General features: G+C 51.5%; 1 protein-coding gene across 1 annotated transcript; it reads left to right on the top strand.

Annotated features, from left to right (window-relative positions):
• Positions 1–1,909: 1,909 nt before the first annotated feature.
• Positions 1,910–26,079, top strand: WDTC1 (WD and tetratricopeptide repeats 1). Its single transcript, XM_063418720.1, has 16 exons — positions 1,910–2,105; positions 7,682–7,829; positions 9,653–9,736; positions 10,757–10,803; positions 11,945–12,056; positions 12,473–12,660; positions 13,129–13,311; positions 13,600–13,694; positions 14,860–14,975; positions 16,048–16,123; positions 16,754–16,850; positions 18,164–18,337; positions 21,664–21,899; positions 22,274–22,442; positions 22,832–23,024; positions 23,145–26,079. Exons 2-16 carry the CDS (start codon positions 7,722–7,724, stop codon positions 23,340–23,342), a joined length of 2,076 nt encoding a protein of 691 aa, XP_063274790.1. The 5' UTR covers positions 1,910–2,105; positions 7,682–7,721; the 3' UTR covers positions 23,343–26,079.
• The last annotated feature ends 345 nt before the right edge of the window (positions 26,080–26,424 follow it).

Raw genomic sequence — 26,424 nt, 5'->3', positions numbered from 1 at the left:
CAGCTCTCAGGCAGATTTATTCCTTGCTCCCTGTACCTCTCCTTGAACTGAAATGCCAGTCCTGTTCCACGAGGATACTCTCCAAGGTGTGGTTATCCTGCAGGAGCTGTGCTGCTGGGATAACACCTTGTTTACATTCCCCAGCTTTGAGACTGCATCAGGAAACTCCAGGTCTGACAGTCAGAACCAGCAAGTCCTCCTTGGCTCCAGCTCTGTTATTCCTGTCACCAGCTTGAGAAAAAAAATCAAGCTCCCGTGCCCCAATTTTCTCTCCATCAACGAGAAAAATGTCCATGTCAAGGGCATCTGAAGCCTGCCTGATTTTCTGTGCAGAGCTTTGGATCCCCATGGAGATGGCATCTGAGAAAAGAAGATAAAACCCTTTTGTGAGGATGGATTGTGATTATTATTTGTTTAATTAAAGAGTCTGGACTGATGCAGAGGCAACAATTAACAATTACCTTCTCTAAAGGACTTTGGCAACAGCTGAATAGGTTACTGACTTGCAAGATGGAGACAAATCATTGCAGCTGTCATTTATGAGGCTGGAGGTGCAAGGAAGAGTCCTCAGGCTTCCACCTGATGTCTCTCATGTAAGGGGCTTTTCCTCCTTCTTTTGGAATAATCAAGTAGCAATTTTCTCCTGCCATGCAGCTGGGATTATCTGCGAGCCAGGGAATTAAGTTCCAAATGAAAATTTAAACTATTCATTACACTTTATGAACAGACTTCAGGAATGTTTAATTGTGGAAATAAATTATAGGGAGGTGAATTGGTAAGTTTTGATTTCTTTTACACACGTCCCCTTTTTGAGCGGGTTCATTATGATAATTGGGACTGGAGGGGACGCCAGCCTTGCTTGTCCTCGGTGTCCCCGGGGCCAGCGGGGAGGACGGGGAGAAGGGAAGGATTTTGCAAACACTGCCACCCCCTGGCTCTTGCCTGGCTCTTTCCTGGAGTTTTAATTTCCAGGCAGACCCGGGCTCGGTGCCGCTGCTCACACTTCGCTTCTGGAGTTGTGCTGCGGTGAGTTTTTCTGCAGGGGCTCGGTCACAGCCTGCCTGTGGAGAGCCAGAGAATCCCAAATGTCCTGAGGAGGACACAGAAGGATGAGGGGTTCAGCACCTCTCCCGGGAGGAAAGGCTGACACGACTGGCTTTGGAGGAGAAAAGCTTCAGGGTGACCTATCAGCAGCTTTCCAGTATCTGAAGGAGCCAAAAAGAAAGAGAGGAAAGGATTATTTAAAAGGGTCTGGAGTGACAGGACAAGGAGGAATAGCCTTAAGCTGGTGGAGTGTCAGTTTAGATTGGATTTTGGGAAGAAATTGTTCCCTGGCAGGGTGTGCAGGCCCTGGCACAGGGTGTCCAGAGCAGCTGTGGCTGCCCCTGGATCCCTGGCAGTGCCCAAGGCCGGGCTGGACGGGGCTGGAGCAGCCTGGGACGGTGGAAGGTGTCCCTGCCATGGCAGGGGTGGGACGGGACCCTTCCAGGGACAGGGAAGCTCCAGACCCAGATATGCTCTGCCCTCAGCCCCCTCTTCTCCAGGCTGGACAAACTGAGTGACCTCACGCTATGCCTTCCTGGCTTCCCCTCCAGAGCCTTCACCATCCTCGCCGCTGTGGAGCGGACCGGGCTCAGGGACCCCCAGGTTTGGGGAAGGGGAGCCGGCGGCCATCGCTCCCCCCTCCTTGACTACATCTCCCAGCAGCCCCTTCGCGCCCCCACGCTCCCGCCCCCTCACCGCCGATTGGCGGATCGCTCGTGACCAGTTTCCTCCCTTCCCATTGGCTCCGCGAGCTGTCAGTTCCGGCGCGGCGGCAGGCAGGAAGGGGCGGAATTCACGAACGGGATTTACGCCTTTTGCGCGGGGCGGGGCGCGGCGGGGCGCGGGGGGGCGGTTGCGCAGTTGGCGTGGCGCATGCGCAGCGCGCGGCGGCGGGGGGCGCAGCGCAGCCCCGGACAGCTGGCGGGGGTAAACAGGGCCGGGGGCGGGGGGCACGGCCGGGGCCCCGCCGCGGCCCCTGCGCGGCGTCCCGCTCTGCCCCGTATGGATGGAGCCTCGCAGCCTCCCGTGCCCGCTGCTCTCGCGCCCGGGAGGCCTGACAGGTAACGGGCCCCCGCGGGCCGGACGGGCCCCGCGGCCCCTCCGCCCTGACAGACACCCTCCCCCGGATCCCCTTCCCCGCCCGCTGCCCCTCGGCGCCCCCTTCCCTGCCCGCTACACCCTGTACCCGCTTCGCTCGCAGCTACATCTGGCGGGCCCCTTCTCTGTCAGCCGGCTCCCCTGGCAGCTCTTCCCCCTGTGCCCCGGCTACATTCCCCCCATTCCTCCCCAGTCAAGCACTCCTCGTGCTTTTTCCCTGTCAGCCGTACTTCCCTTCCTGTCAGCTGTGCCCCTGTACCCTGTTCGCTGTCAGCTGCCTGCCCTATATGCCCCAGACCCCTTTCCTGACTGCTACATCCCCATGTACCCCCTTCCCTCTCATCTGTCCCCCTCACCTGCCTTTCCTGACATTTCTCCCCACCTCCGGTTCTGTCAGGTGTCCCTTTCTTCCCCCGAGGTGTCACCCCCTTCTCTGTCTGACTCATTTTAAGGATCTCTCATTTATCGGTCCTCCCACCCCAGCCCCTCACGCACATTTCCCCCAAGCCCTCTCACCCCCAGCCTTGCATCATCTGCTGGTACCACCCCCTGCCAGGTACAGCTCCTGCTTTTTGGCTTTCCTTTCCCCCTCCCACTCCTGGCACTGCCCTGTCCTCACATTCCTTCCCCCTTTCCTGGGTGTGACCCAGCCCTGCTCTGCTCCCTGTCCCCTTGTTAAAGCCTTCAGTGAAACTTCCCCTGCCCTGGTGAGTGTCCTGCAGCCCCTTTCCTTGGAGAAGGGATCAGCCTCTCCTCCTTTGCCAGTTAAACTCCTTCCTGGAGCTACTGGGCTGTGTGGGACTTGGCACTGGGATGTTGCTTGGGCTGGGCTGAGGGGTTGCCTGGCATCTCCCCTTTTCCCCGTGGATGTGTCAGCTGGGAAGCAGGGAGAGGCAGGACTGCAGTGGGAGGGCTGAGCTGGGAGCACCGTGTGGCCTGAGTGTGTCAGGGTTTCCCTGACAGTCCCCTGTGCAGGCTCTGTCAGGGCTCAGATCTCACCTCTTCTCCTGGCTCCCTGCTCCGGCCATCTGGGGAGCCACTGCTGCTCCTGACAACTCCTTCAGCTGGAGCAAAACCTTCTTTTAACAAGGTGTTTGCTGCTAACCAGGTCATTCCCTCTTGGTTTTCAGGTTTCCTAAAAAAACCCCAAAAAACACCCATATTCGTATCTACACCTCTATATTTTAATTTGATCTGTGACCTCTTGGAAAGTCAAGGTAAAGAGGGCAGTGAAATCAGTTCTGAGGGTAAAGAAGCCTCTCAGGGTGGGTTCTGGGCGATGCTTGGATGGGTGAAATAATTTGTAGATGCTGAAGGAAGGGGTCTAAGGAATCTTCCCTTGGGATGAGCCGTGTATCCAGAGGCTCGTGGTGTGCACAGTGCTGCTTTTTCCCAATGACCTTGAGTTTGGAGCCTGGGAAACTTGGGCACATCCAAGCAGTTAGGAATGGGATTGCTTGTTTAAAAGTGCTGATTTCAGGAGTCCTGCTGCTTTGTGGAGTTCCTTGGGGTGGATGGAGCTTTTCCAAAGGGTGCTGGTGCCAAGGCTGGGGCTCTGACCCCCCCAGTGTAGAGCCTGTCACTCTCATGGTGTTGCTGTGGGTGGGAGGTGCTCAGGTGGTTCCATGGGAGGGAAATACAATCCAGCAAAGGAGCAACCCCCCAAATCCAAGCTGTGTTTGGGAGCGTTTGATGGTAAATCGATGGAATTATTTGTGTTATCAGTGTCGAGGTTTTGTTTCCACACTTGGAGTGATTGTTTCTCTCCGTGCCCTGGAGTACCCTTAGGAAGTGTACTTTCCCAGGAGCTTAAGGGGCTTTTAAATGACTGTCAGTGTAAACAGAGCCTGCCAGATTTGGAGCCCACGGAAATCTGCGCCTTGTTAATTTTTGACTGTGGATTTAAAGGCCAGGCATTGCGAAAGTTCTGTTTGTGCCCCTGGAGTTCTGTGTGGCAGTGGCAGCAGAGTCCAGGAGGGAAGTGCAGGGAGCTGCAGGTGGGCTGACCCTCTGTGTGCTCCAGGGAGCAGTTGGACAAGGGGTTGTCACTGGAGGCGGTGACAGCAGGTACTGGATCCCAGGTTTTCAGTCCTGGTCTGGGGTGTTCCAGGCAGGTTTGGAGCAGTGAGGGATGAGGGAAAGTTGTCCTTGAGGTGTGATAGAGAAATGTGCCCTGGTGTCATCCAAGAAATAGCCCCAAAGAGGTCATGGAACCATGGAATGGTTTGGTTGAAAGGGACTTTAAAGACCATTTTGTGGCAGTGGCAGGAACACCTTCCACAGCCCAGGTTGTTCCAAGCCCTGTCCTGGAACACCTGCAGAGGCAGGGAGGGATGGGGTGATCTCCTACCTGTAGCCAAAGTGCAGCTGCTGGTGGAGTCAGCCCTGGGAGGAACAATGCAGATTTATCCTAGATTGTCCCTCACTCTGGGACTTAATCCCTCATTGCAGCAGGAGTTGGTTGTGCCGGGTTAGTTAAAAGCCACAAGCTGCAAGAATGGCTTAGAGCAGAATTTGCACGGTGGTTTTGCCTGAAGAGGAACATTCTTTACCAATTTCCATGGTGGAAATTTCCAGGGAATTTTCAATTCCTTTGGTGGTGACAAAGACAGACTCTTTGGAGGGACTTCATGTTTGGAAGCCTTTGTGTCTAAGAAATTGAGAGGCACAGTTTATTTTTGTCTGATTTTCATTATATATATTTTGTAGAAGATCTACAATTCTTGGGAGATTTTGTTTTATTCCAGCATCAGTTTGAAACCAGAGGCTGGATCTACCTGTACAGTGGTGGGATCAGTAGTCTTTAGTGTTAAGAACACTTAATATTTATTTTTTATTTATTTAATATTTGACTGAGGTAACTGTCCTGTCCATGGGGACTGAGTCTGGGATTGTGATCAGTTGTGGCTAATGCTCAAAATGTGATCTGGAATGAGAATTTCTTAATCCTTTGTGATTCCATGATAATTTAAAGGTTGCCAGAGCATTTGTAGCTGAGGAATACCTGTTGAGCAACAAAAAATAGCAAAGGGAAAGGAGAAAAGGCTCTTGGAGCCTTCTTGGCCAAGCAAAGACACAAGATCTGGGAGACCTCTGAGCATTTGCAGCATCCAGTTGCCAAATCAAGCACTTCCTTAGAAAGAGAGACACCTTAGGCTCCTGCATTCCTGTTTGACTGGGTTTTATCCAAGCCTGTTACCCAAGGTCTGATTTCATGGATGAGTTTCCTTGCCTGTATCTTTTAAGAAGTAAAGTTGTGTTGATCTTCTGAGATCTGCACTACAGTGTTCTGTTGGGGCCTAACTTGTCCAGAGAGTTGGGAAGTTCCACAACACATCAGTAATCCCAAAAGCACTCCCAGAAATAGCCAACTCCTGTGTATTGCTGCTCTCACCCGGCCAGGGTGGGTGTCAGAGTCCCACAAGGTAGAAAATGCTGGCACAGAAGAGTCTTTGTTGAAAAACCAGAGAATTTGGGTCTGTTAAGGAGTGGTGGTTTTGGGGGGGTTGGATATTCCTTCCCTCTGGGCATCCTGTTTCTACAGAGGGGTTTTAGGGTATTAATGGTTTTGAAGTGACTTATTTAGCTCTAAATTGGCCTCTTGGTGTGGGTTATTTATGGCTGTATATGGGAGATCTGGATCTTTCCATGCACAGGCATTTTTCCACGTGTGTCCTTGAGACTGAGATTGTTGGGTGCTGTTGGAAGAGAAAGCAGCTGATTAGAAATTAGCCATAACTAGAGGTAGGAAGTGTGACAAAAAGACTCCTAAAAGAGCACTGGGGTGTTGTTTGCCTGCCTGGCACTGGCGTAGAGGGGTCCTAAGAGCCAAGTTCAATTGCTCTCAGAGGAAGAAAAGAAATGTACCTGGCAGGGGAGAAGAGGAGGAAGCTGGATGTTGCCTGGAGAGAGGAGAGTGTGGACAGAGCCTGGGAGTGTTGTAGGGAAGCACTAAGGAGAGCAGAAGGCTGCAGACAAGGCTGAGGTGCTGAGATGTGCTGAGATATTGTCCCAGTGTCTTTTGAGGATGGACTTGGGAACAGCCTGGGCTGTTCCCTTTCCTCCTGTCCCTGTTCCCTGGAGGAGAGCCCGACCACCACGGCTGTCCCCTCCTGTCAGGAGCTGTGCAGAGCCACAAGGTCCCCCCCGAGCCTCCTTTTCTCCAGGCTGAGCCCCCCCAGCTCCCTCAGCCTCTCCTGGGGCTCCAGACCCTTCCCAGCTCTGTTCCCTCCCCTGGACACGCTCCTGCTCCTCACTCTCTGTCCTCAGGTTTGGGGAAGCAGCTCAGAAACTTCTCAGGAGCTGCAGTGTCAGCAGATCCACCTGTCCCTGTGCCCAGATGCTGCTGCTTCCTCCCCTTCCTGTCCTTGGGAGCCATTCCTGAGGGAAGTTGTTTTTGTGGCTGCCCTGTCTCTGGAAGCATCCAGGGCCAGGTTGGACAGGGCTTGGAGCACCCTGGGACAGTGGAGGTGTCCCTGCCCGTGGTGGGGTGGGACAGGAGGGCCAGTGGAAGCCCTCCCGTGGCAGCAGAGAATCAGAGGAGGTTTGCCAGGACTCCTGTTTGTTGCAGTGTTTTTGTGAAATGCTCTTGTTTCAATGAATCAGCATTTCCTCATTTGGATGAGGAACATTTTGGCTTGTTCTTCTTGGAAATGTTTTTAAAGAGGATTTTAAACTAGAGGGTTATATAGGACGAAATGGGCGTTTGAAATGTAATTTTTATTCTTTTTTTTATTATTTTAAAGAGAACTGTAGGAATGTCTAAATGGGCCAGGCTATGGGATGGAAATTGGGGGAATTGTAGCATTTCTGAGGGACTGACTGATCCTTTGCTAGGCAGCCTGTCCAGCTCAGGGTTGTGACCATCACTCTGGAATTTGAATGTTTTTTAGCAGGAGTAGCCAATTCCACGGGGTTTCAATTATTTAGGTTAGTACATTAAACTCCATTAAGAGTGTGCAAAACTCTTAATTTCTCCTGGAAATTCAATTTTAACTGGTCACCCCTTTTCTCTTGCTGAGCTAATTAGGTGTTCAGTTGTCATCTCATGGTTGGCTGTTGTGGTTCCCAAGGAATATTTATGCCCTTCTGGATATTTCAGGGGTGTTTTGCTGATAATCCAATGTAGTAAAGGAGAGAGAAGAGGTGGCCAAAAGCATCAATGCTGTGTTAATTCACAGTATAGCCTTTGTTGGTTGTAGAGTTTGGGAAACGTGACATCAGACATGAGTTGTCATGGTGTGGTGGGACAGAACACTGCTCTGGACTCACAGGGTCTTTGCAGGGATAGAAACGTGGATTTTCCAGGCTGATACAGTCGTGGAATTGTGCTCATCATGAATTTTTCCACAAACTGGGAATGGCCTTGAGTCAGGCATTCATTCTTCTGTTGTTCCTTCTTTGAGTTTCTTCAGGAGCCTTTATTCCAAAGTTCTCAGTTCTTAGCCACCACTGTTCCTGGGAAACAGCCCTTGTCACAGTCTGTGAGTGGCCTAATGTGTGGTGTCCCTGCCCGTGTCCCCTCCTTGCTGTCCTGCAGGTAACTGAAGGCCCTCAGTGCAGCTCCTGGCTTGGCTGGAATGCTTGGATGCACAGCAGCTCCTCCCACAGCTTCTCTGCGTCTGCCCCACTGCAAGAAGATGGCAAAAGCCAACATCACCAGAGACATCATCCACAGGCAGATCAAGGTACGGGTGAGCCCCGTGCTCTCTGGGGTTGGGTGGAGGGAGGGGAGTCAGTGCTGCAGTGGGAAACTCCTGGTGGTGCCTTTACTTGGGAACGGGATCTGTTACTTACATATTGATAAGCCCTTTAAGGAGCTTAAGAGAACAAACACACAGGACCTGTCACTGTCTTTAATGGAGAGCTGGGGTGAAGTGTGGCATGACAGGAGCACAGTTCCTCTCCCTGGGCTGGTTTGCCATCAGCAGCTCTGTTCCTTCTGAGTTGAAGAGAGAAATAGAGGTGCTTGTGTTTGGGCACCACAAAGGCCCTGAGCCAGCTTCCCCCTCTGCTTTCTGTGTTCTCCCCGTGTGATCTTGCCATCAGAGGTATTTCTGACTGTAGTAAAGCTAATGATCTCTGTCACAGCCTCTCTGTCTCCTTTTCTTTAGAGAGTGCTGTGTTGCTTCCTTTGTGTAGGGAAAAAAAAACTTGTGCAGTGGTGGGATCAGTCATCTGATGGCTGTATTTGTGGAATATCAACGTGAAAGGACTGGCTGCAGCAGACACAATAGGCAATTATTGCTGGGACTCAGAGGCCTGAAATCATTTGCAGCTTTGCTGATAATCAGCATTCAGGAAAGGGATCTGTGAGTAGCCAGAATAAGGAACCGGGAGACTGAGTGCTCTCTTTGCAGTTTGGTACCAAACTCTGTTTTAGGCTTGTAATTTAATCCATGTGCAAAGATTTGTTTTGCTGCCCTAACGAGGAAGGGCTGGTTCTGTGGTTTGAGCCTTAGCCTGGGACTGTCTTAGACTGTCTGCTCTGTCAGACTTTGATGTGTGACCTTGGGAAGATTGCTAAGTCAGGCAGTTCCTTGTAGGAAGAGCAATATCCTACCCTACAGCCTCACAAAGCCACTGAGGCTGCAATAGCACAGAATTATACCTGCAACACCTTGCATGGACCTTGCAGTGCTTTAGGAATGCTCTCCAGAAAAAATACATCAAGGGGTTTGAAGTTTGTCATGGAAGCTCCTACAAAAAGCCTGGTTTGTTTTGCCTCCAACCCTTTTATGTCTGTCTCCATTTTGTCTTCAAATAGCTTTTGGTATGTGGAGTTCATTACTGAACGTTGGGCTGGGAAGGGAATTCAGCGCTTCTGTGCCTGCTCTGGGACGACTGATGTGCTCTGAGCACCACCAGGGTGATATTTTGGGCACCACCAGGGTGATTTAGACGTTGGTGTTCCCATCTCTAAATGCTGACAGCAAAGGATTAAGTTGATGAGTGTGGCATGGCTGGGTCAAGTCCTAGGGAAGAATCTCCATGGGCATTCAGATGTCCCACCCAAAATCTGACGTGCTTTCTCTCCTTCATTCCTGCCTCTGCAGTTGGCCTTCTTTCATCAGAGCCATCTGCTGATGCATCTGTGAGCCCTGTGAGATCACAGGGGAAACAACTGTCCTGCTTTCCTTCACCTTCATCTGTACTGCTGAGTCCTGTGGCAGCTGCTCCGTCCCTCTGGAGCCCCCCATGGCTCTGCAGCTCTGCTCCCTGGCTGGGGACAGCCCACCCTGAGGCAGCTGCCCAGCTGGACAGGCTGGACAGGGCTTGGAGCAGCCTGGGACAGTGGGAAGTGTCCCTGCCATGGCAGGGGTGGCACTGGAGGGGCTTTAAGGTCCCTTCCACCCAAACCATTCGGGGGTTCTGTGACTCCCTACTACAGCACAGGACCTGTGGTCGCCCCAGTACCTGGTGTGATTTTTAAACTTCAAGAATCTTCTCTGGGAGGGTAAAGGAGTGTTGTGTTTGCCGTGGTCAGTGTGGTGCTTGTTTGCTCCTGCAGGAGAGGGGAGCGCTGGGCTTCGAGCGCCACTACCACGTCACTGACCCCTTCATCCGCCGCCTGGGGCTGGAGGCTGAGCTGCAGGTGAGTGTCCAGAGAGCAAAGCAGCTCCTGAGTGTGCACCTTTCTGCAGGAGTGTGGGAACTTCTCTGTTTTGTGGGGTAAATATTGATTTCTTGGTCCCCCAAACTGCGTTAGAGGCAGGAGTAGCTCAGTGAGAGCTTGCGTGAGCTTTCTTCACTACCTGGTGCACCTACAGGAGAACCTTTAACAGGGTGGGCACCACCTAATCTCAGCACTGATTCCTGGAGAAGGCAATTGTCAGCTGTGCAACATACTCAGCTCTAATGGGATCTCTAAGGAACAGGTTGTAGTGCACTCTGACATACCTTAGAAAAGATTTTAAGATTGTACAGAATATTCTGAGTTGGAAGGGACCCACAGGGATCATCGATGTCTGAATGAACAGCCTCATCTGGGGGTCAAACCCACAACCTTGGCATTATCAACACCCTGCTCTACCCAACTGAGCCAACCTCTGACACATCAATGATCTTGCTTTGGGGGAGAAGAGGATTCTTTTGTCCCCCTTTTCATCCCATCTCCCACACCCAGTGCTGCTCAGCACTCCCCCTCTTCCTGGTGCAATCGTTGGTTAATGTGGATGAAGATGGATGATGCAGTCACCCAGCAGCAAGGTGCTTCTAACAGAGCTATCAAAAGTGCATTTTCCCTGTGTTCCCAGGGTGCCTGTACATGTAATTTGTCAGCCTAGCCAAGGGCTTTGGAAGCAAAGTCACCTTTCCATGTGTACAGCAGGATTTCAGCCGTAGAGACTAAACTGCCATTTTATTCAACACTACCTTTTTTTATTTGTTTCATTTTGCCTTTTCTACTCCAACTGCTCCAGCACGTCTGTCTTTTCTGGAGGTGCTTATCTACCACGTGTGTGGAGATCTTTGCAGGGTTGGAATAAAAAAACCCTGCTTTTATTGGAAGAAGTTGTTGTTTGTGAGGAGCTCACTGTGTCCTTGTCTTAGGACAGCTCTGTTTGATACATCTGAAGTTTGAGTAATACCATCTTCCCTTGCCTCCTTCCCTCAGGGTCACTCTGGGTGTGTCAACTGTCTGGAATGGAATGAAAAAGGAGAGTAAGTATGTGGCTTCATTTGGGGAATCAGCAAAGCCATAACCCCAGGTTTTCCCAAGAGTAGGATGTAGGTCATGTTATCATAAGCAGCTGCTTCCCATTTCTAGTAAAGTGGAGCTCAAGCTCAAATTTTGAGCAGTAGTAGAGCTCATGCTTCTAAAGAAGCTTTATTTTGTTAAATATATCTGGATATTATTAGAAATGCCCCTTTAGTGAGTTCAGAAGGGAAATGGTCAGACTAAGAAGTGGAGATTCAAGGCTGCTTCTCTTTTCTTAAGTGGTATTATGGATTATAATGGATCTTTAGGATTTGCCCAGCTGGTGGTGACATTTCCCCACCCCCTTCACCATGCTGTTAAAAGCTGCTGCTGGGGGACACATGCCCAAGGGAAGGAGGTAGAGAATTCACCCCTCTGCAATTTAGAGGGAAACTAAAAAGCTGCTTCCAGTAACCAAGTGGTGTGAAGAGTTTCTGTGTGAGAAATTAGTGGATTGGAGGAAGAGTGGGTATTTCTGCACATGCCTCTTACAACATCCAAAGTCTGCCTTCTGATACTCTTCAGAATTATTTGCCAGTGAGAATTTCATGTGCTTGAAAGAGAATGGCTACAGGGAAACCTAAGTTTAAAAGAGCTGAGGGTTGCAGATGTCAGATTCCTTTGGTTCAGATGCAGATGGATGCACAAGGCCAAGAGCACCTTACAATGACTTTAAAAGCAGTTTGTGGTTCACCTATGAGCCCTGGGACTGCCTGGGCACATCTGGAGCCTGGGAATGAGTGCCTTGGCTGGGCTTCAGAGCTGATGTGGAGCAGTTAACACAGCCAGGGTAATAAGGAGGGCGGGGGCCCTGCATTTTGCTGTTGACCACACACTCGTGTTCTCCCATCGCAGCCCAGGTGAGATGCTTCAGTCAGCTGTGCTTTCTGGGGAATTGCTGTTTGTCTGCTTCAGCTCCTAGACCTGGCTGAAGGGATGGGTGCACAGTGAGCAGCAAGAACAGAGAGCTGAGGGAAGAGAGGAAATGGGCTGGTTAGGGCTGAATTAACTTAATGGATGTCTGTGGTCAAACAGCTCCACGGACCCAGGCACGGTGTGGAACAGAAGAATTCATGGTGCATATTTGTCTCCTGTTGCTTTTAGCTTGTTGGCCTCTGGCTCTGATGACCAGCATACCATTGTGTGGGATCCTCTGCACCACAAGAAACTCCTCTCTATGCACACAGGACACACTGCAAACATCTTTTCTGTCAAGGTATGTGCTTAGAAGGAATGAAGAGCTAACAGAAACAGCAACCTGAGCAGTAAAAGGATAAATCCTTCCTGGGAAACATTTTCCTGCAAGCAGTTTCCCCCCAAAGAAGTATAATATTTCTAATTATGGGGAAAAGGATTAATTCTAATATTGCACTTAGTTTATACAGATCCCAGGCTTATTCTCTCTGTGACTTGGAAGGAAATGGTTGTAGCAAATTGGGATGTGTGATGAAGACACTCTGGTGTGCCCTGCTGTAGCTGGTGACTCTTGAGTGTGCATGCTGACCTGTGTAATAGGGAATAACGTGGGCTAGGCCTGTGTTCCTGAAGCAGAGCTCCTGCTCCATGACTGCCAGGGTGTCCATGTGAGCAGCCTCAGTGCCTTCAGGTGAGTGTCCCTTCCCTGTCCCGCAGTTCCTGCCGCACTCGGGGGATCGGATCCTCATCACGGGAGCTGCGGATTCCAAGGTGCACGTCCATGACCTGACTGTCAAGGAGACCGTGCACATGTTTGGAGACCACACCAACAGAGTGAAGCGGATTGCCACGGCTCCCATGTGGCCAAACACCTTCTGGAGTGCAGCAGAGGATGGCTTAATCAGGTACAGAGTTCCAGTTGGTTTGGTTTCGGGAACCATCACAATGTTGCTGTGCACAGACCTCAAGAGAGGCTGTCTCTGTACTAAACAGCTGAAGCTCATCTCTCCCTTTCTTAAATCTGGAAAGATTTACTGGAAAGCTTCCAGTAACCTGTGGCACAAATGACTGATGTCCATGTCCTTGGTGTCATCTCTCTTAGCTGTGTCAGGAGGGGTCTAGGCTGGATGTTGGGAGAAGGTTCTTCCCCCAGAGGGTGGTGGGGCACTGAACAGGCTCTCCAGGGAATGTCACAGCTCCAGGGCTGCCAGAGCTCCAAGAGCGTTTGGATAATGCTCTCAGGGACAGGGTGGGATTGTTGGGGTGTCTGTGCAGGGCCAGGAGCTGGACTGGCTGATCCTTGTGGGGCATGAGTCTCTCCCTGCTGCTTCTGTTAGCCCGTGCTAAGTTGCCTGACTCCCATCCCCTCACAGGCAGTACGACCTGCGGGAGAACAGCAAGCGTTCCGAGGTCCTGATAGACCTGACTGAGTACTGCGGGCAGCTGGTGGAGGCCAAGTGCCTGACAGTGAACCCCCAGGACAACAATTACCTGGCCGTGGGGGCCAGCGGGCCCTTCGTGCGGCTCTACGACATCCGCATGATCCACAACCACAGGTAACAGCACCTGCCTGCTGGGGCAGGTTTCTGGTACAGGGATCTGGTCATGGCTCTGGTGGGAAGAGGGACTTGCAGGGATCCAGCCTGTTTCTGGGAAGTTTGCTCTGTTTTTTCTATCACCCAAAGTGTTTTCGATGAGTACACGGGTGGTGTGAGGCTGGTGACCCCATAGCTGTGTGGGCAGCAGGCCTTGTCCTTGTGGGTGGACAAGAAAAGCCAGTGTAGATGAGGCTTCCAGCAGCTGAATGCTGTGGTTATCATAAGGCTGTTCCTCTCTCTGGGTAGGAAAAGCATGAAGCAGAGCCCTTCAGCTGGAGTGCACACGTTCTGTGACCGGCAGAAGCCCCTCCCGGACGGGGCAGCTCAGTACTACGTGGCAGGTATGGGCCCTGCACTGGGGGGGCACTGGGGGGCACTGGGGGGCACTGGGGGGCACTGGGGGCACTGGGGGGCACTGGGGGCACTTCACTGCCCAAAGAAATACAGTTCTACCCCACACACAAACCCCCTGCTCAGAGGATCTCTTCCAGGGGATGTTGCATGGAATTGCAGGTTATTTCTCAGGGGCGGTGAGCTAGCATTGCTGCATTTTGTCCAGCATAAATGTGTTTTTGTCACTCCTACTGGAAAATGAAGGATTGGATATAACCTGGGCTTTATAGGCATTCCTGGAACTAGTCCCAGCAAAGCTGCTGTTCAAAGTCTTTTTGGCACAGAAGGGACTTGTCCTCATCTTGCAGATGAAGAATCAGTGATGCAGTATCTGAGCAATATAGATGACATTTTTTTCCGGTGCTCATTATTTACTATCTTTTACCCCAAAATGTTTGAGTTTTCTGTTTTTTGGGGTTTTTTTAAGTATCTCAGACCAGCATGTTCAGCAGACCAGTTCTGACAGTCCTGCTCCTGATGAGTCCCACTAGAGGATTCCTCAGGTCCCCTGAATTGGTCATGCAACACATCTGCTGTCTGAAGAACAGAACCTGTGTGTGAGCTGAATATTTAGGAGCTTCGCTTTCCTTGTGCTGAGGGCTTTATTAAGGAAACCTAATTAGGGGGTTGAGGATGGAGGTATTTGCAGATGGCTGCAAATCACAAAAGCCAAATCCTAGTGAATCCCTAAAACTGAGATTCGCTGGGTTCTGCAGGCTCATTGTTAACAAGGCAGTTGTGATTCTTCTCTTCATGTGGAGGTGGCTGTGCAAAATTGGAATCATGGAATCACAGAATGGTTTGGGTTGGAAGGGACCTTAAACACACCTTGTTCCACCCTGTGTCACCTTCCACTAGACCAGGTTGCTGCAAGCCCCATCCAGCCAGGCCTTGGATACTTCCAGAGGTGGGGCATCAATACCCAGAACCTGTGAGAAGACACCTGTGCATGTTCTGGTTCCTCGTGGAAGGATCCAGTAAACAGTGGGAACTGGAAAACCCCATAGGTGCTTGTGCTCCATGGCTTTGCTCTTGTAAAAGGGAGCAGCTGGGGTAGGACAAAGGCAGCAGTTAAGAGTTAAAGCAATAATTATGGACTTGTCCTCTCCACAGGGCACCTCCCAGTGAAGCTTCCAGACTACAACAACCGGCTGAGGGTCCTGGTGGCCACCTACGTCACCTTCAGCCCTGATGGCACCGAGCTCTTGGTCAACATGGGAGGGGAGCAGGTAAGGAGACAGAAAAACTCCACACTGGGTCACTGGACATTGTTATGTGCTACTGAAAATAGCTGCAGCAACTTCTCTGTGGGTAACGTGATTGATTTTAAACTGCTTTCTGATGAATTCAGATGAAATACTTGGGATTAGGAATATATTTGTTACGCTGTCAGTGATCAAAGTTAAACCACCTTCTGTTGTAGTTTTGCAATTCACATTTCACTCTCTGGAAGAGGAGAAAGAAAATAAACAAAACCAGTTTTAGAACTGACCTTTGTTGACCTAGTAAGGATTTCATAACTCATTCTTGAAACATCAAACTTCTGTAATAGGATATAGTGAATAAGGAACTTGGAGAAGCAAAGGCCTTCACCTGGAATATTGATTGCTTTAATTTTGAGCTCTGGGTGATATTCCTGGATCTTTTGTAAAGCCTACCAGTGGAATGAGAAAATCCTCCTGACAGCATCAATCAGCGTGGATTAAACAGGACCTTTGCTTGTGGGCAGGTTGCACTGTGCTTGTCCTCCACAGCTCTTTCTCACATGTGCACTTGCTCCCTTTAGGAGAAGGTGAACCGTGGGCCTGGCCTGGGCTGTCCCTTCCTGTCCCAGTCCAGCTGTAAATTAGGATTTCACAGAGCTGCCCTGGGAGTTTCTTGGGAAATACTGGTTTCGTCTTAGAGAGACTTTTCCTCAGTGTCCCACTTCTTTTCTGCCAATAGGTGTTTGGTTTCTTCATTATCATTGTATTAACTGAAATATCTTAGTTGCTTAATTGAAGTATGAAGCTTTCTGAGCAGGTTGGTCAGTGGTCAGGTCATGTTTAAGTTCTGCAGGTGTGGAGTGAGGCCAGGTTCTTGTTTCTCAGTGTTACTCTCTCTGAACTGGGCTGGACTGGGACACACCCCAATTATTGCTGCCATCCCTTGTGTATCCATGTATAAGAAAGATTCCCAGTGAGAAAATTGGAAATAGCAAACACAAACACAGAACTGTGTATCTACAGAGCCCTCTTTTATTTCTGACTTGAGCATCTCTGTTTTGCAGACTTGTCTCATGCTCTTTTTTCCTTTCCTCAGGTCTATTTGTTTGATCTGACATACAAACAGCGACCATACACTTTTCTCCTCCCAAAGAAGTGCCACACTTCAGGGGGTAAGTGTGATGCTGTCACAAAGGGAGCGAGCAGCAGAGTGGAGTTCTGTACTCCAGACTCATTTTCAGGGTGCAGGAGGAGGATGAGGCAGGGTGTGGGTGTTGCTGGGCTGTTTCTGCAGTGCAGTTCATACCCTGAGTTCCAAAATCCTTCTGCAGTGGGACAAAACATGAGGGCAGGAGTGACCTGTGGGGAGAGGGGTGTGTGTGAGCTGAGAGTGCCTAGAGCTGTGCTCAAGGATTAAGCAGATTTTTCAGTGGTTGAGGTCCTGGTATCCTCCCAGACCATTCCAGGACTCCATGATGGTCCAGCTGTGGCCTGGAATCAGTCGAAGGTAATTCCCTTCAGGTGCCCTCGCTCTGTGTGAGCACTTAGTTGTGTGTGTGTCTGGTTCTCTGATCTAGAATTGTATTGTAAAGGACACTGCAGAGATTTGTGAGTATAAGAGGACAAATCCAATCCAGGGGGCTGGAGCAGGTGGAATCATGGAAGTTTTGTTTCTGCTCTGAGTGGGGCTGCTGTGTTGGGTTGGCCCTGCTGTAAACAGGAATGTACTCAGGGTATACAAACCCTGAGTTTGTATAATCTACACTGATACTTAGCTGTGTATATCTTTTTCTAACCTTCAGAGGTGCAGAATGGAAAAACCTCTACCAATGGAGTGTCCAACGGGATCCATCTCCACAGCAACGGCTTCCGCCTGGCCGAGGGAAGGGCACACGTGAGGTGAGGGCACAGCTGCCCCTCCAGGGGCTTCTGTGGCTTTGTCCTTGTCCTTTGCCTCTCGACAGGGTGAGGTGCTGCCAAAAAGGTGTGAAGGGCAAATCCCTTGCCTGTTCCTGGATGGCCACGTGGCCTCTGTCCTTGGGGCTGTGTTGGCCTCTGGTGCCTGGGCTGTGAGCAGGAGTCAGACCAGGCAAGAGCAAACTGGGAGAAACTGTCCAAGGCTTTTTCCTCTTCTGATGAAGTAAGGTGGACAAAACTAAGAAATGATTTTTCAGGCCTGGAAGTAAAGTGTCCTGAGTGGTGGTTGCTCCCTGGCCTGCAGGAACTGTGTGTTGATGGTGGCAGGTGAGGGAACCTTGTGTCCCTTTGCCATTTTTTGGGCATTTGCTGCTGCAAACTGAACTGAAGCAGCCAGAATTGTTCTGTGACAACACTGGAACACTACTGCCATTCCTAGCATGGGAGCTAGGACTGGATGGAGCCTCTTGTATTGCTCCTGCTGATTTCTGTCTTTAAGACCAAAATGCAGTTGGGGTGAAGGAGCAGCAGCACGTCTTGGTGGCTGTATTCCTTCCAGCTGATGAGACTTGGTTCAAACTCAAGGCCCTTACTTAATACCATATATGGGTAGTCTGGGTTCCTCCAGAGTCTCTTTGCGGACTGTTTCAGCTCCTCTCCTCTAGATGGCCCCTCCACCGCAGCAGCAGGAACGGGGCTGGAATTTTGGGTTGCAGAGCATGGGCCTGGTGAGCTCAGATGCTTCTGCATGTGCATTGTTGTGCATTGCTAAAAGAGGATTGGAAACGTTGTTTATGCAGTCGAAACAAAGACTTATTGGTGAAGTCTGATGCTTAAAATACCCACTGCTCAAATGGGAGTGTCTCTGTAGATGAAGAAAGAATGGAAACAGTCAAATGATGGTCACACTGATGCAGTGAGACTGCCAGAGGGTGGTGAGGCCCTGGCACAGGTTGCCCAGAGAAGCTGTTGCTGCCCTGGAAGTGTCCAAGGCCAGGCTGGACGGGGCTGGGACCAAGCTGGGATAGTGGAAGGTGTCCCTGCCCGTGGCAGGGGGTGGAATGAGATGAGCTTTAAAGTCGCTTCCAACCCAGACTGTTCTGGGATTCTGTGGTCAAAACCTAACTTTCCTCTTAAACTCCGGTTATTCAGGTCCAGAGTCCCTTCTGACTTTTCCTGAATCTTTTATTAGGAGGCCTAGCAAGCATTGGCTAAGCTGGAACTAAACACTGCAGACTCTGACCTGGAGTGAAGGACATACATCTTACCTGTGCTGCTCCCTTCTTCCCCTGCAGCCCCCAGGTGGAGTTGCCCCCGTACCTGGAGAGGATCAAGCAACAAGCCAACGAGGCCTTTGCCTGCCAGCTGTGGACCCAGGCCATCCAGCTGTACAGCAAAGCTGTGCAGAAGGCCCCCAACAACGCCATGCTCTATGGGAACAGAGCTGCTGCCTACATGAAGCGCAAGTGGTAAGGGACAGTGTCACTGCAGGTGGCTCCCGAGGGCCACCCTGGGGTCCCTCTGCCAGGCGGGGTTGGGGTTATCAGACTGAAACGTTATTGGGCACCTCTGGCACGAAGGGATGGCACAGCAGTGTGTGCTGGACTCTGGGGAGGCACAGCTGGTAGGCAGCCCATTGTTTCACCCACTGATGTGCTGTGTGAAATCCTGATCCTTTCCTGTTTGAAAAGAAACCCAAAATCCACATCTGATTCACAGCGTTCTGGGTGTCTCCAAGGGTGTCTTTGTTTATTTGGGTGGTTCTGATTTGCATTAAAGAAGGGCTCTTAAATCTGCTGTCAACACATGACGTAATGGTGACTGTGCTTTATAACATCTCGTGGCAGGAGGTTGCTTTAGGGCTGCTGGGGTGGCTTTGGTTGCTGCTTTATTCAAGTACCTCACCCTGCAGACACTCAGACCTGGTAGTTCCTGTGCTACCCCAGTTAATCCACACTCCTTTGGATGGAAACAACCTCTGGGAGGGGTCTGGGCAGGTGGCAGATCTGTGCAGTCTGGCAGGGGTTCTGCCCTGCTGGCTGCAAAACACCCTGTCAGCCTCTGCAGTAGGTAACGTCTGCCCTGACCAGTGGCCAGAGCTGCATCTGCAAGATACAGCTGAGTTATTTTAGTGCCTGTCCCCTTGAGCAGAGTAAGACTGAGTACCATGACTTGCCATTAACATATTTAAAATAGCTGTGGTCCTTCATCTCCATTTGCTTTGTGAGGATATCCTTCTCCTCTTGCTGCTGAAATCCCCGCTATGAATTCTCCTCTCTTCTTGCCAAGATAAAGAGCAGCCAGCAGTTGTTGTGACTGTTGGTAACTGGCCTACTGGCTGTTTTGCAATAGCAGAGATTTGGGAGCTGCCTCAAAAAGACCTCAGTGTTCCAAAGGAGAAGAACAATAGGTTGGGATTAAGGGATGGAACACAGAAGCTGAGTGCTGAGCTCATGCATGACATTTTTCTTATAGGAATCGTTTTTCCCAAAGGGTGTTGGCACATCTGAACCTTTCAGTGTGTCAGCTACTGCTTTGCCACAGTTTTGGGTAGCAGGAAGATGTGAAAAACATACACACAGTGGGTTTCTGTGGCATGCAGGGGATAGGATTTAAATAGCACTGAGGTGATGCCTTCCAGGTGCAGAAAAGGAGCACTTTTCTGCTAGGAACAGTTTGTGGAGTGCGGAGAAGGTGGCTGGGATGTCACTGAGCAGGAGGAGAGGCCGACAGTGACCCAGGCTGAACCACCACGTGTCTCTGAGACGTTCTTGATGTCTGGAGCAGGAACAGGTACAGGCCACCCTCAGAACCCTGCAGGTCCTGCTTTGGCCTCATTCTCTGAATAACAGAGAGAGCAAGAAAAAAGGAAGGTCTGTAATTTCCTAACCTCCCCTTGTTCATCTCCCTTAAGAAGCTGCTCATATTTTCCAGCACTTCCAAGGCTGTCCTTTGAAATTTTGCTCCTAAAAGCCAACTGCATCCCCCTCTGGATTGCTTTCAGCAGTCCGTGTTGGCAGTACTGAGCTGATTTCTAGTTTTGCACAGGCTGAGTCAACCCTGTAACAAAGGGAAGCCAGAGCCTGCTTTACATCCCACCATGTCCATTTTCACACCAGCCTGTTGGGCTGCCAGCGCTGGTAGTTGAGCTTGAAGGATGTTTGAGGGTGGCAAAGCACTTTAAAAGCCCAGTCAGGTGTGCAAATGTGACACATCTGTCTGTCATCCTAACAGGTAACTTGCATTCTCTCTTTTTCTGACTAAAAGTAGCCTGTTGCTGCGTGTCCTGAGTTAGCCCTGGCAGTGCTGCAGAGGCAGCCCTGGAGAGCCGTGTTCCTGCTGCAGATCTCAGGGCAGGGCTGTGCTGGGGAGTGGCCAGTACCCACCTGGACAGCAGGGAGCTGCGGGGTGGATGGTTCAAAACACGCTCCTGCAAGATTTGGAGCTCCCCTTGATATGTCCAGACACTGGGACACCTCTTCCCTGTTCCACCTGCACGTGGGGAGGAGCTTCTTTACTGTGAGGGTGACAGAGCACTGGGACAGGCTGCCCGCAGAGGGTGTGGAGTCTCCTTTACTGGAGATGCTCAAAAGCTGCCTGGACTCTGGATAAATCCTGAGGAATGTGCTCTAGGGAGCCCTGTTTGTACAGGGAAGGTGTCCTGCATGACCTCCAGAGGTCCCTTCCAATCTGAGCCTTCCTGTGGTTCCCTGACAAAGGTTTCACATGATCTAAAATTGTTGCTCTGGGAATTCATCACCTCCTTGGGAGTGTTCTGGCCCTTGGTAGGTGCAGTGCACAGAATCCTGGAATGGTTTGAGTTGGAAGGGGCCTTAAAGCCCATCTCATTCCATTCCTGGGCATGGGCAGGGACACCTTCCACTACCCCAGGCTGCTCCAAGCACTGTTCAGCCTGGCCTTGGACACTTCCAGGGATGGGGCAGTCACAGTGGGGCATGTAGGTTACAGGTATGAAACATGATTATTATTATTATTACTGTTATTAACCATCAAATGGAGCCTTGGCACTCTGTTCAGGCTTTTTAGTGGTGTCTGAGCAGTTGAGGCTCAGTGCTGGTGCCCCAGGTGTGTCTGCCCTGCCAGCCTGAGCCGAGCATCACACAGGGCTCAACAAGTCCCTCCTGCTTCCAGAGCACAGCCAGAGACAGCCTCATTCCCACAGCCCTGAGCTCAGGGAGATCAGGCTCAGACAGGATACAAATACCCAGTACAGTCCATCTGCTGTAACACTCACTTCTAAAGCTCCAGGATATTTTCCTATAAAGGTGAGGAAAGGCTCCTGCTTGAGACATTTGTCCCTTTGTGGTGGGAGGTCCTGCAGCTGCTGGCCGGGGCTCCGCGGGCCGGAGCTGTGCCGTGTGTCCACACAGGGGCACGATTGAGCTGTGACAGGGAGCCCGCCTGGCACGGGAGGGCTGTGCTGCCTGGCCAGAGGGCTGCTGCATCCTCCATCTTCAAAGGACTTCCCGAAATGTGCTGCAGCAGGGAGCTCTGCTCTCTTGGATTTAAAATGGCAGGTCAGGGCTGGCGGGGCAGCCTGGTGCGGTCACATCCCAGAGCTGCCTGTGGGCGTCTGCAGAGCCCTTGGGGAGGCTGGGCTGGGTCAGGTGGTGCCCCCGAGTCACAGCAAATGCTGTTAGTGAGCTCCTGGGGTGTGGGATTGTGTAGAGAGCTGGAAACAACAAGCTGTGGAGTGAAATGAGGGCTGGGAAGCAGCAGTGGAAAATGTTTGCTGTTGCTGCTGGGCTGGCTAATCCACCGCTGTTTTCCTCAGGGATGGGGACCATTATGATGCTCTGAGGGACTGCTTGAAGGCTATATCCCTAAATCCGTGCCACCTGAAGGCCCATTTCCGCCTTGCCCGCTGTCTCTTTGAGCTCAAGTACGTGGCAGAAGCACTGGAGTGTCTGGATGACTTTAAAGGGAAGTTTCCAGAACAAGCACACAGCAGTGCCTGCGATGCACTAGACAGGGACATCAATGCTGCCCTCTTCTCCAAGAGTGATAACGGTGAGTGCTGCTGCTCCTGGCCTTCTCCAAGGTTACACTGAAATCTAATGAGCACACAAGGACTTTTCCCCCTTAAACTGGCCCTCTAAAGTAAAGCTCCAACTTCTGAGAGAGATTGATTGTTGCTGTGCACAAAAACTGGCCTGAGCCTGTTCTTTCCTTGTGCCTGGTCCTGGTTTGCTCTTGAGTGAGAGTGTGATAAAAGGAGTCTGATGTAGCCAGGAGATAATCTGGAAGGAAGGAAGCTCGTGCTCTGAGCCCTGCTCCCTGCTGGAATCATTCTTAACTCTCCTCTAAGGCTGCTGGGGTCTCCTGGGGTGTGTTTTGTTTAGAAGTCCCCCAATGGTGCTGAGGGAAATGTGTTGTCCTTGCAGCTGAAGACAAGAAGGGGGGTGGCCCCATCCGGCTGCGAGCCACGGGCCGCAAGGACTCCATCTCTGAGGATGAGATGGTGCTGAGGGAGCGCAGCTACGACTACAAATTCCGATACTGCGGCCACTGTAACACCACGACAGACATCAAAGAGGCCAACTTCTTTGGCAGGTATGCTGGCAGATGTAGCAGGGATGCAGGGCAGGATGATCTGTTCTGTGGAAGCCTCACGTGTAGCCCCATGTTACTGTTCATAAAATGACAGGCACACTGGTTTGGAGAGTTGGGACAAGCTGACAGGAGCCCTCCTCCCATGGTGCTGCATGAGCAGCTGATGAGGAGCAGATCCACAGAGGACCTGGTTGGGCTAGCATTTCAGAAATCCATTTGGGGCTGAAAACAGGGCTCCTGGGGGTGCAGGGAACCAGCATGGGGAGATTTATCTGGATGTGTAGGTGTGAGGGGTGTCAGCCTGCTGATGATAGAAGCCATGTGAAATTCTCAGGCTGCTGGAGCCTGGCTCTCGAGTGTGACCCCCAGGCTCTGCTGCTCTGCCCTAGCAATGCCCAGTACATCGTCAGCGGCTCGGACGACGGCTCCTTCTTCATCTGGGAGAAGGAAACCACCAACCTGGTGCGTGTGCTGCAGGGAGACGAGTCCATTGTGAACTGTCTCCAGCCTCATCCCAGCTACTGCTTCCTGGCCACCAGCGGCATCGACCCGGTCGTGCGACTCTGGAACCCCAGGCCGGAGGTAAGAGCTCCCTTCTTGTGGGACGCTCTTTCCTGCTGTCTTTTCCCTCTGGGATCTCCTAGTGCAGCAGCAGGAACAGCCCCTCCTTGGTCCTGAGCGCTCTCCCTTGGTGTCTTGCAGAGTGAGACCCTCAACGGCCGCGTGGTCGTGGACATGGAAGGTGCTTCCCAAGCCAACCAGCGGCGCATGAACGCGGACCCGCTGGAGGTGATGTTGCTGAACATGGGCTACCGGATCACAGGACTGACCAGCGGAGGGGCTGGGGGCTCAGATGATGAAGACAGCTCAGAGGGGCAAGTCCAGTGCCGGCCCAGCTAAAACAGAACTGCCTCTCCTTCCTCTAGATGTTTGGCTGAAAGGGAACCGAGTTTCCTTGGTCCTGAACTTTCTCTGGTGAATGACTGCACTGTTTCGCACTATGCACAGGGTAGGACAAGCTGGCAGGGGCAGGAGCGGCCGTCTCTGAACCATCACCTCCTCCTCCTCCTCCTCCTCCATGGCAGTGCAGTCTGGGGTTTGCCTTTAGTGGAATTTAGTCCCAACAGGGGTCTTTGAGTGTCTGTGAGCAGTGTAACTGGTGATTATTTTTCCAGAGCTGCTGTATGATCTGGTACAGGGGCTGTTGCCTGCATTGCAGGGGGGATGTTAAATTCCTGAATAAAATACAAACCTAGGGCAGGGGTTATGGAATGAATTTGCTGCAGTGATTTTGAAAGCTTGACTGTGCTACCAGCCTGTCTAGAGGCCCCCGGTTTATGGTTGTTGGCCACGAAACACCTGTTTTGTCCCTTAACATCTTTCTTCTGGCTTCCATCTCAGACACGTCAGCAGATGTAGCTGTGCTCTATTGAGGACTGGAGGTTGCCTGTCTTGTCCCCCTGTCTTAGCTGAGGGATCAGTGAAGGCACTGGGTGTGTGCAGCTCCATGGAGCAGAATGAGCTTGCCCAGTTCTGATACTCCCTCCTGTGGTTCCTGAGCCCATGGAGGGAGGTGACAGCGATGGGCACAGGTTGGATCAGAGGCCTAGGACTTGTGTAGCTAAAGCTGCTGAGGAAAGGGGCAGGTGACAGCACCTCTACATTGCCCAGGGTGTGTAGCTGTGTTTGCTTTCTCCTCTCTGCATCACCTGTGCAGGAGCTGAGGACATTGTCACCGTGTGAATGACACAGCTACAGTCTGGAGTTGTCAGAAGCAGCATTTTTGTGCAACCAGCTGCTCTGTCTTGGCCAAGGTGGGCCTTCCCTGCCTCTGTTGGTGTAACATCAGATGGATTCGTGGTCCTCTCAGGAACCCTCCTTCCTCTTCCCACTCCCCATGCCCTGAGCTGGCTGCAAAGCCAGGAGCACACCTGGAAACAGCACTGTACTTCCATTCCTTCCCCCTCCTGTAACACAGCCCTGTTTTCTCCTCTTGCAGTTGCCAAACACTAAATACCCCACAGATCTTACACAGCTGTGCTACAACCACCTCTGGAGGTTGTTTTTTCTAGGACTATCAACTAAGACCAAAGAGCCCCTGGAGATCTGAACTGCTCTGCGCTGTCTCGTGTCTCTTCCTGCCGAAGGTCTGAACATGTTAGCCTTGGTCCCAGGGGTGTGAGGTGTGTGTCTGAGTGTGTGCGTGTGTGTGTGCTGTTCTTCCATGTGGTGCAATCCCTGGTCTTCCTGTTGCTGCCGTGGAAAGATGAGAGGCCTCCCTTTCCTCCCCTGGCTGCCTCTGGCTGCCTCTGGCTGCCAGGCACTGCTGAGCGCAGCTGCACGGGGCTGCCTGAGCCAGGGCTGCCTCTGCCTTCCAGAACAGTCCTGGAGACGAGGAGGGAGAGAGGTCAGCTGGCAGCACCTCTCCAAGGACACTGTTCCCTGCAGAGGGAGAGGGCCGGGCCCTGAGGGTGCCCCTCAGACAGAGACTGGCCAGCTCTGTCCCAGGGTGCAGCCTGAGCTCGCCCCGGTGCTGTGGGAGCCCCTCAAGGGGAGCAGCTCCCCACGTGCTGTGCCCAGCTGTGGTGGCAGGATCAGCCTCCCCTCTCCTGCAGAGGCAGAGCTCACCTGCCCAGCTGTCCCTCAGCTCGGGGGCTCTTGGTTTGTTTCCACGCAGTACCTGTGACTGTTGAGTTCACCTGGCTGGGGGCGTAGCCAGGTGCACCCCCGGCATTTGCTGCTCTTCCAGACCCAGAGGCAGCAGAAAATTCTCCTCACTTGGGTGGCTTTCTGACATGATCTGCCCTTTTCTTTTTTTGCTTAAGGCTTCCTACTAGATGCATCCTCTTCTTTTTTTTTTTCCCTCCTCCCACTCAAACTTTTTTTCAGCTTTCAGTAGACAACGTCTGCAGACTTTGATTTTTAAACTGAGAGACTGAGATGGAAAGCTCTGAAGAGAACAGACCTCTCCCTCCCCATTCACCTTTTGCTGTGGCAGCTATTTTTTGGGTTTTTTTACCTTTGTGAGACAGTGCAGCTCTTTTACCTGCCAGTTGCAGTGTGAAAGCAACCAGATTCCCTGTCTCTGCAGTGGGTTGCTGTTTTTAATGGCTGCTTTGGTTAAAAAAACGAAGATTAATAATAATAGGAGAGAAGGGGAGAGAAAACTCTTTCTGCCTCTAGCCCCTTTTCCCCTTGCTGTGGGCAGATTACCTGCTTGTCGCTTGTTAACAAGGAATTTGTATTTATTGGTGAAGGAAAAAAAAACATGCTGGGGAAGTCAGGAGAAGATGTTGCTTTATTGACCTCTGCTGTTTACTTCAACCCCCTCTTTGGGAAAGCTTCTTCCTGCTCTTTCTGGTTAACTCTTTCTAGCCTGGGATATGCAGGGATGCCTCCTTTATTTTTGTATTCTAGCAATGGGCTCTCCGTTAGGAGACTCTAGGATTCTCTTAGTGTTGCAGTGACCATTGCTTCTCGCTTTTTGAGTACTAAAGACGATCATCTCATAAACTTTGCCCCTGCAGTTGTAGAGGTAACACACGAGCCTTACTGCCCTCATTAGAAGGAGCAGAAAACTTGTTTCTCTGGTCCCTGGAAGAGAAAGGGTTAAGCGATTAAACAATTCTTTGTTCTAGTTTTTTCCTGGTGTCGTTTTGTTTGGGGGATCGTTGTGGCTTTGTTCTACCTTTCTCCTCTGTGAGGGTGGGTGGGGGGTGGCCCGGTGGGGCCAGGCACTGTCTGTTCTTCAGAGAATAGGGGCTCCAAAAACTTGTGTGGGAAGGGGGCTGGGGAGCCCAAAATGTGGCCCATAAGCTGTGGTGGCCACGGAGTCAGTGCTGAGTGAATTTATCCAGGTTTGGGAAGCCAGAGCTGTCAGTGGAGCGAGGGCTTGGAGCTGCCAGCTTTGGGGTGGGGATGGGAACAGCTGCTGGGGAGGAGGGGAGGGAAGCACATCCTGCAGAGCTGCTCCTGCAGTCCC

Source organism: Prinia subflava, chromosome 24 (genome assembly GCF_021018805.1).
Source record: "Prinia subflava isolate CZ2003 ecotype Zambia chromosome 24, Cam_Psub_1.2, whole genome shotgun sequence".
Classification (NCBI taxonomy): Eukaryota; Metazoa; Chordata; class Aves; order Passeriformes; family Cisticolidae; genus Prinia; species Prinia subflava.
Note: the sequence above shows the minus strand (reverse complement) of the source record. Positions and strands in the feature narration are given on the sequence as shown.

What these genes read in the sequence shown, in the direction of transcription:
- WDTC1 (XM_063418720.1), top strand. Translation starts at nt 7,722, where the DNA reads ATGCTTGGATGCACAGCAGCTCCTCCCACAGCTTCTCTGCGTCTGCCC. An exon ending in CTTCTCCAAGAGTGATAACG is followed by an intron (nt 21,900 to 22,273) that starts GTGAGTGCTGCT and finishes TTGTCCTTGCAG; the next exon opens with CTGAAGACAAGAAGGGGGGT. An exon ending in GAGGCCAACTTCTTTGGCAG is followed by an intron (nt 22,443 to 22,831) that starts GTATGCTGGCAG and finishes GCTCTGCCCTAG; the next exon opens with CAATGCCCAGTACATCGTCA.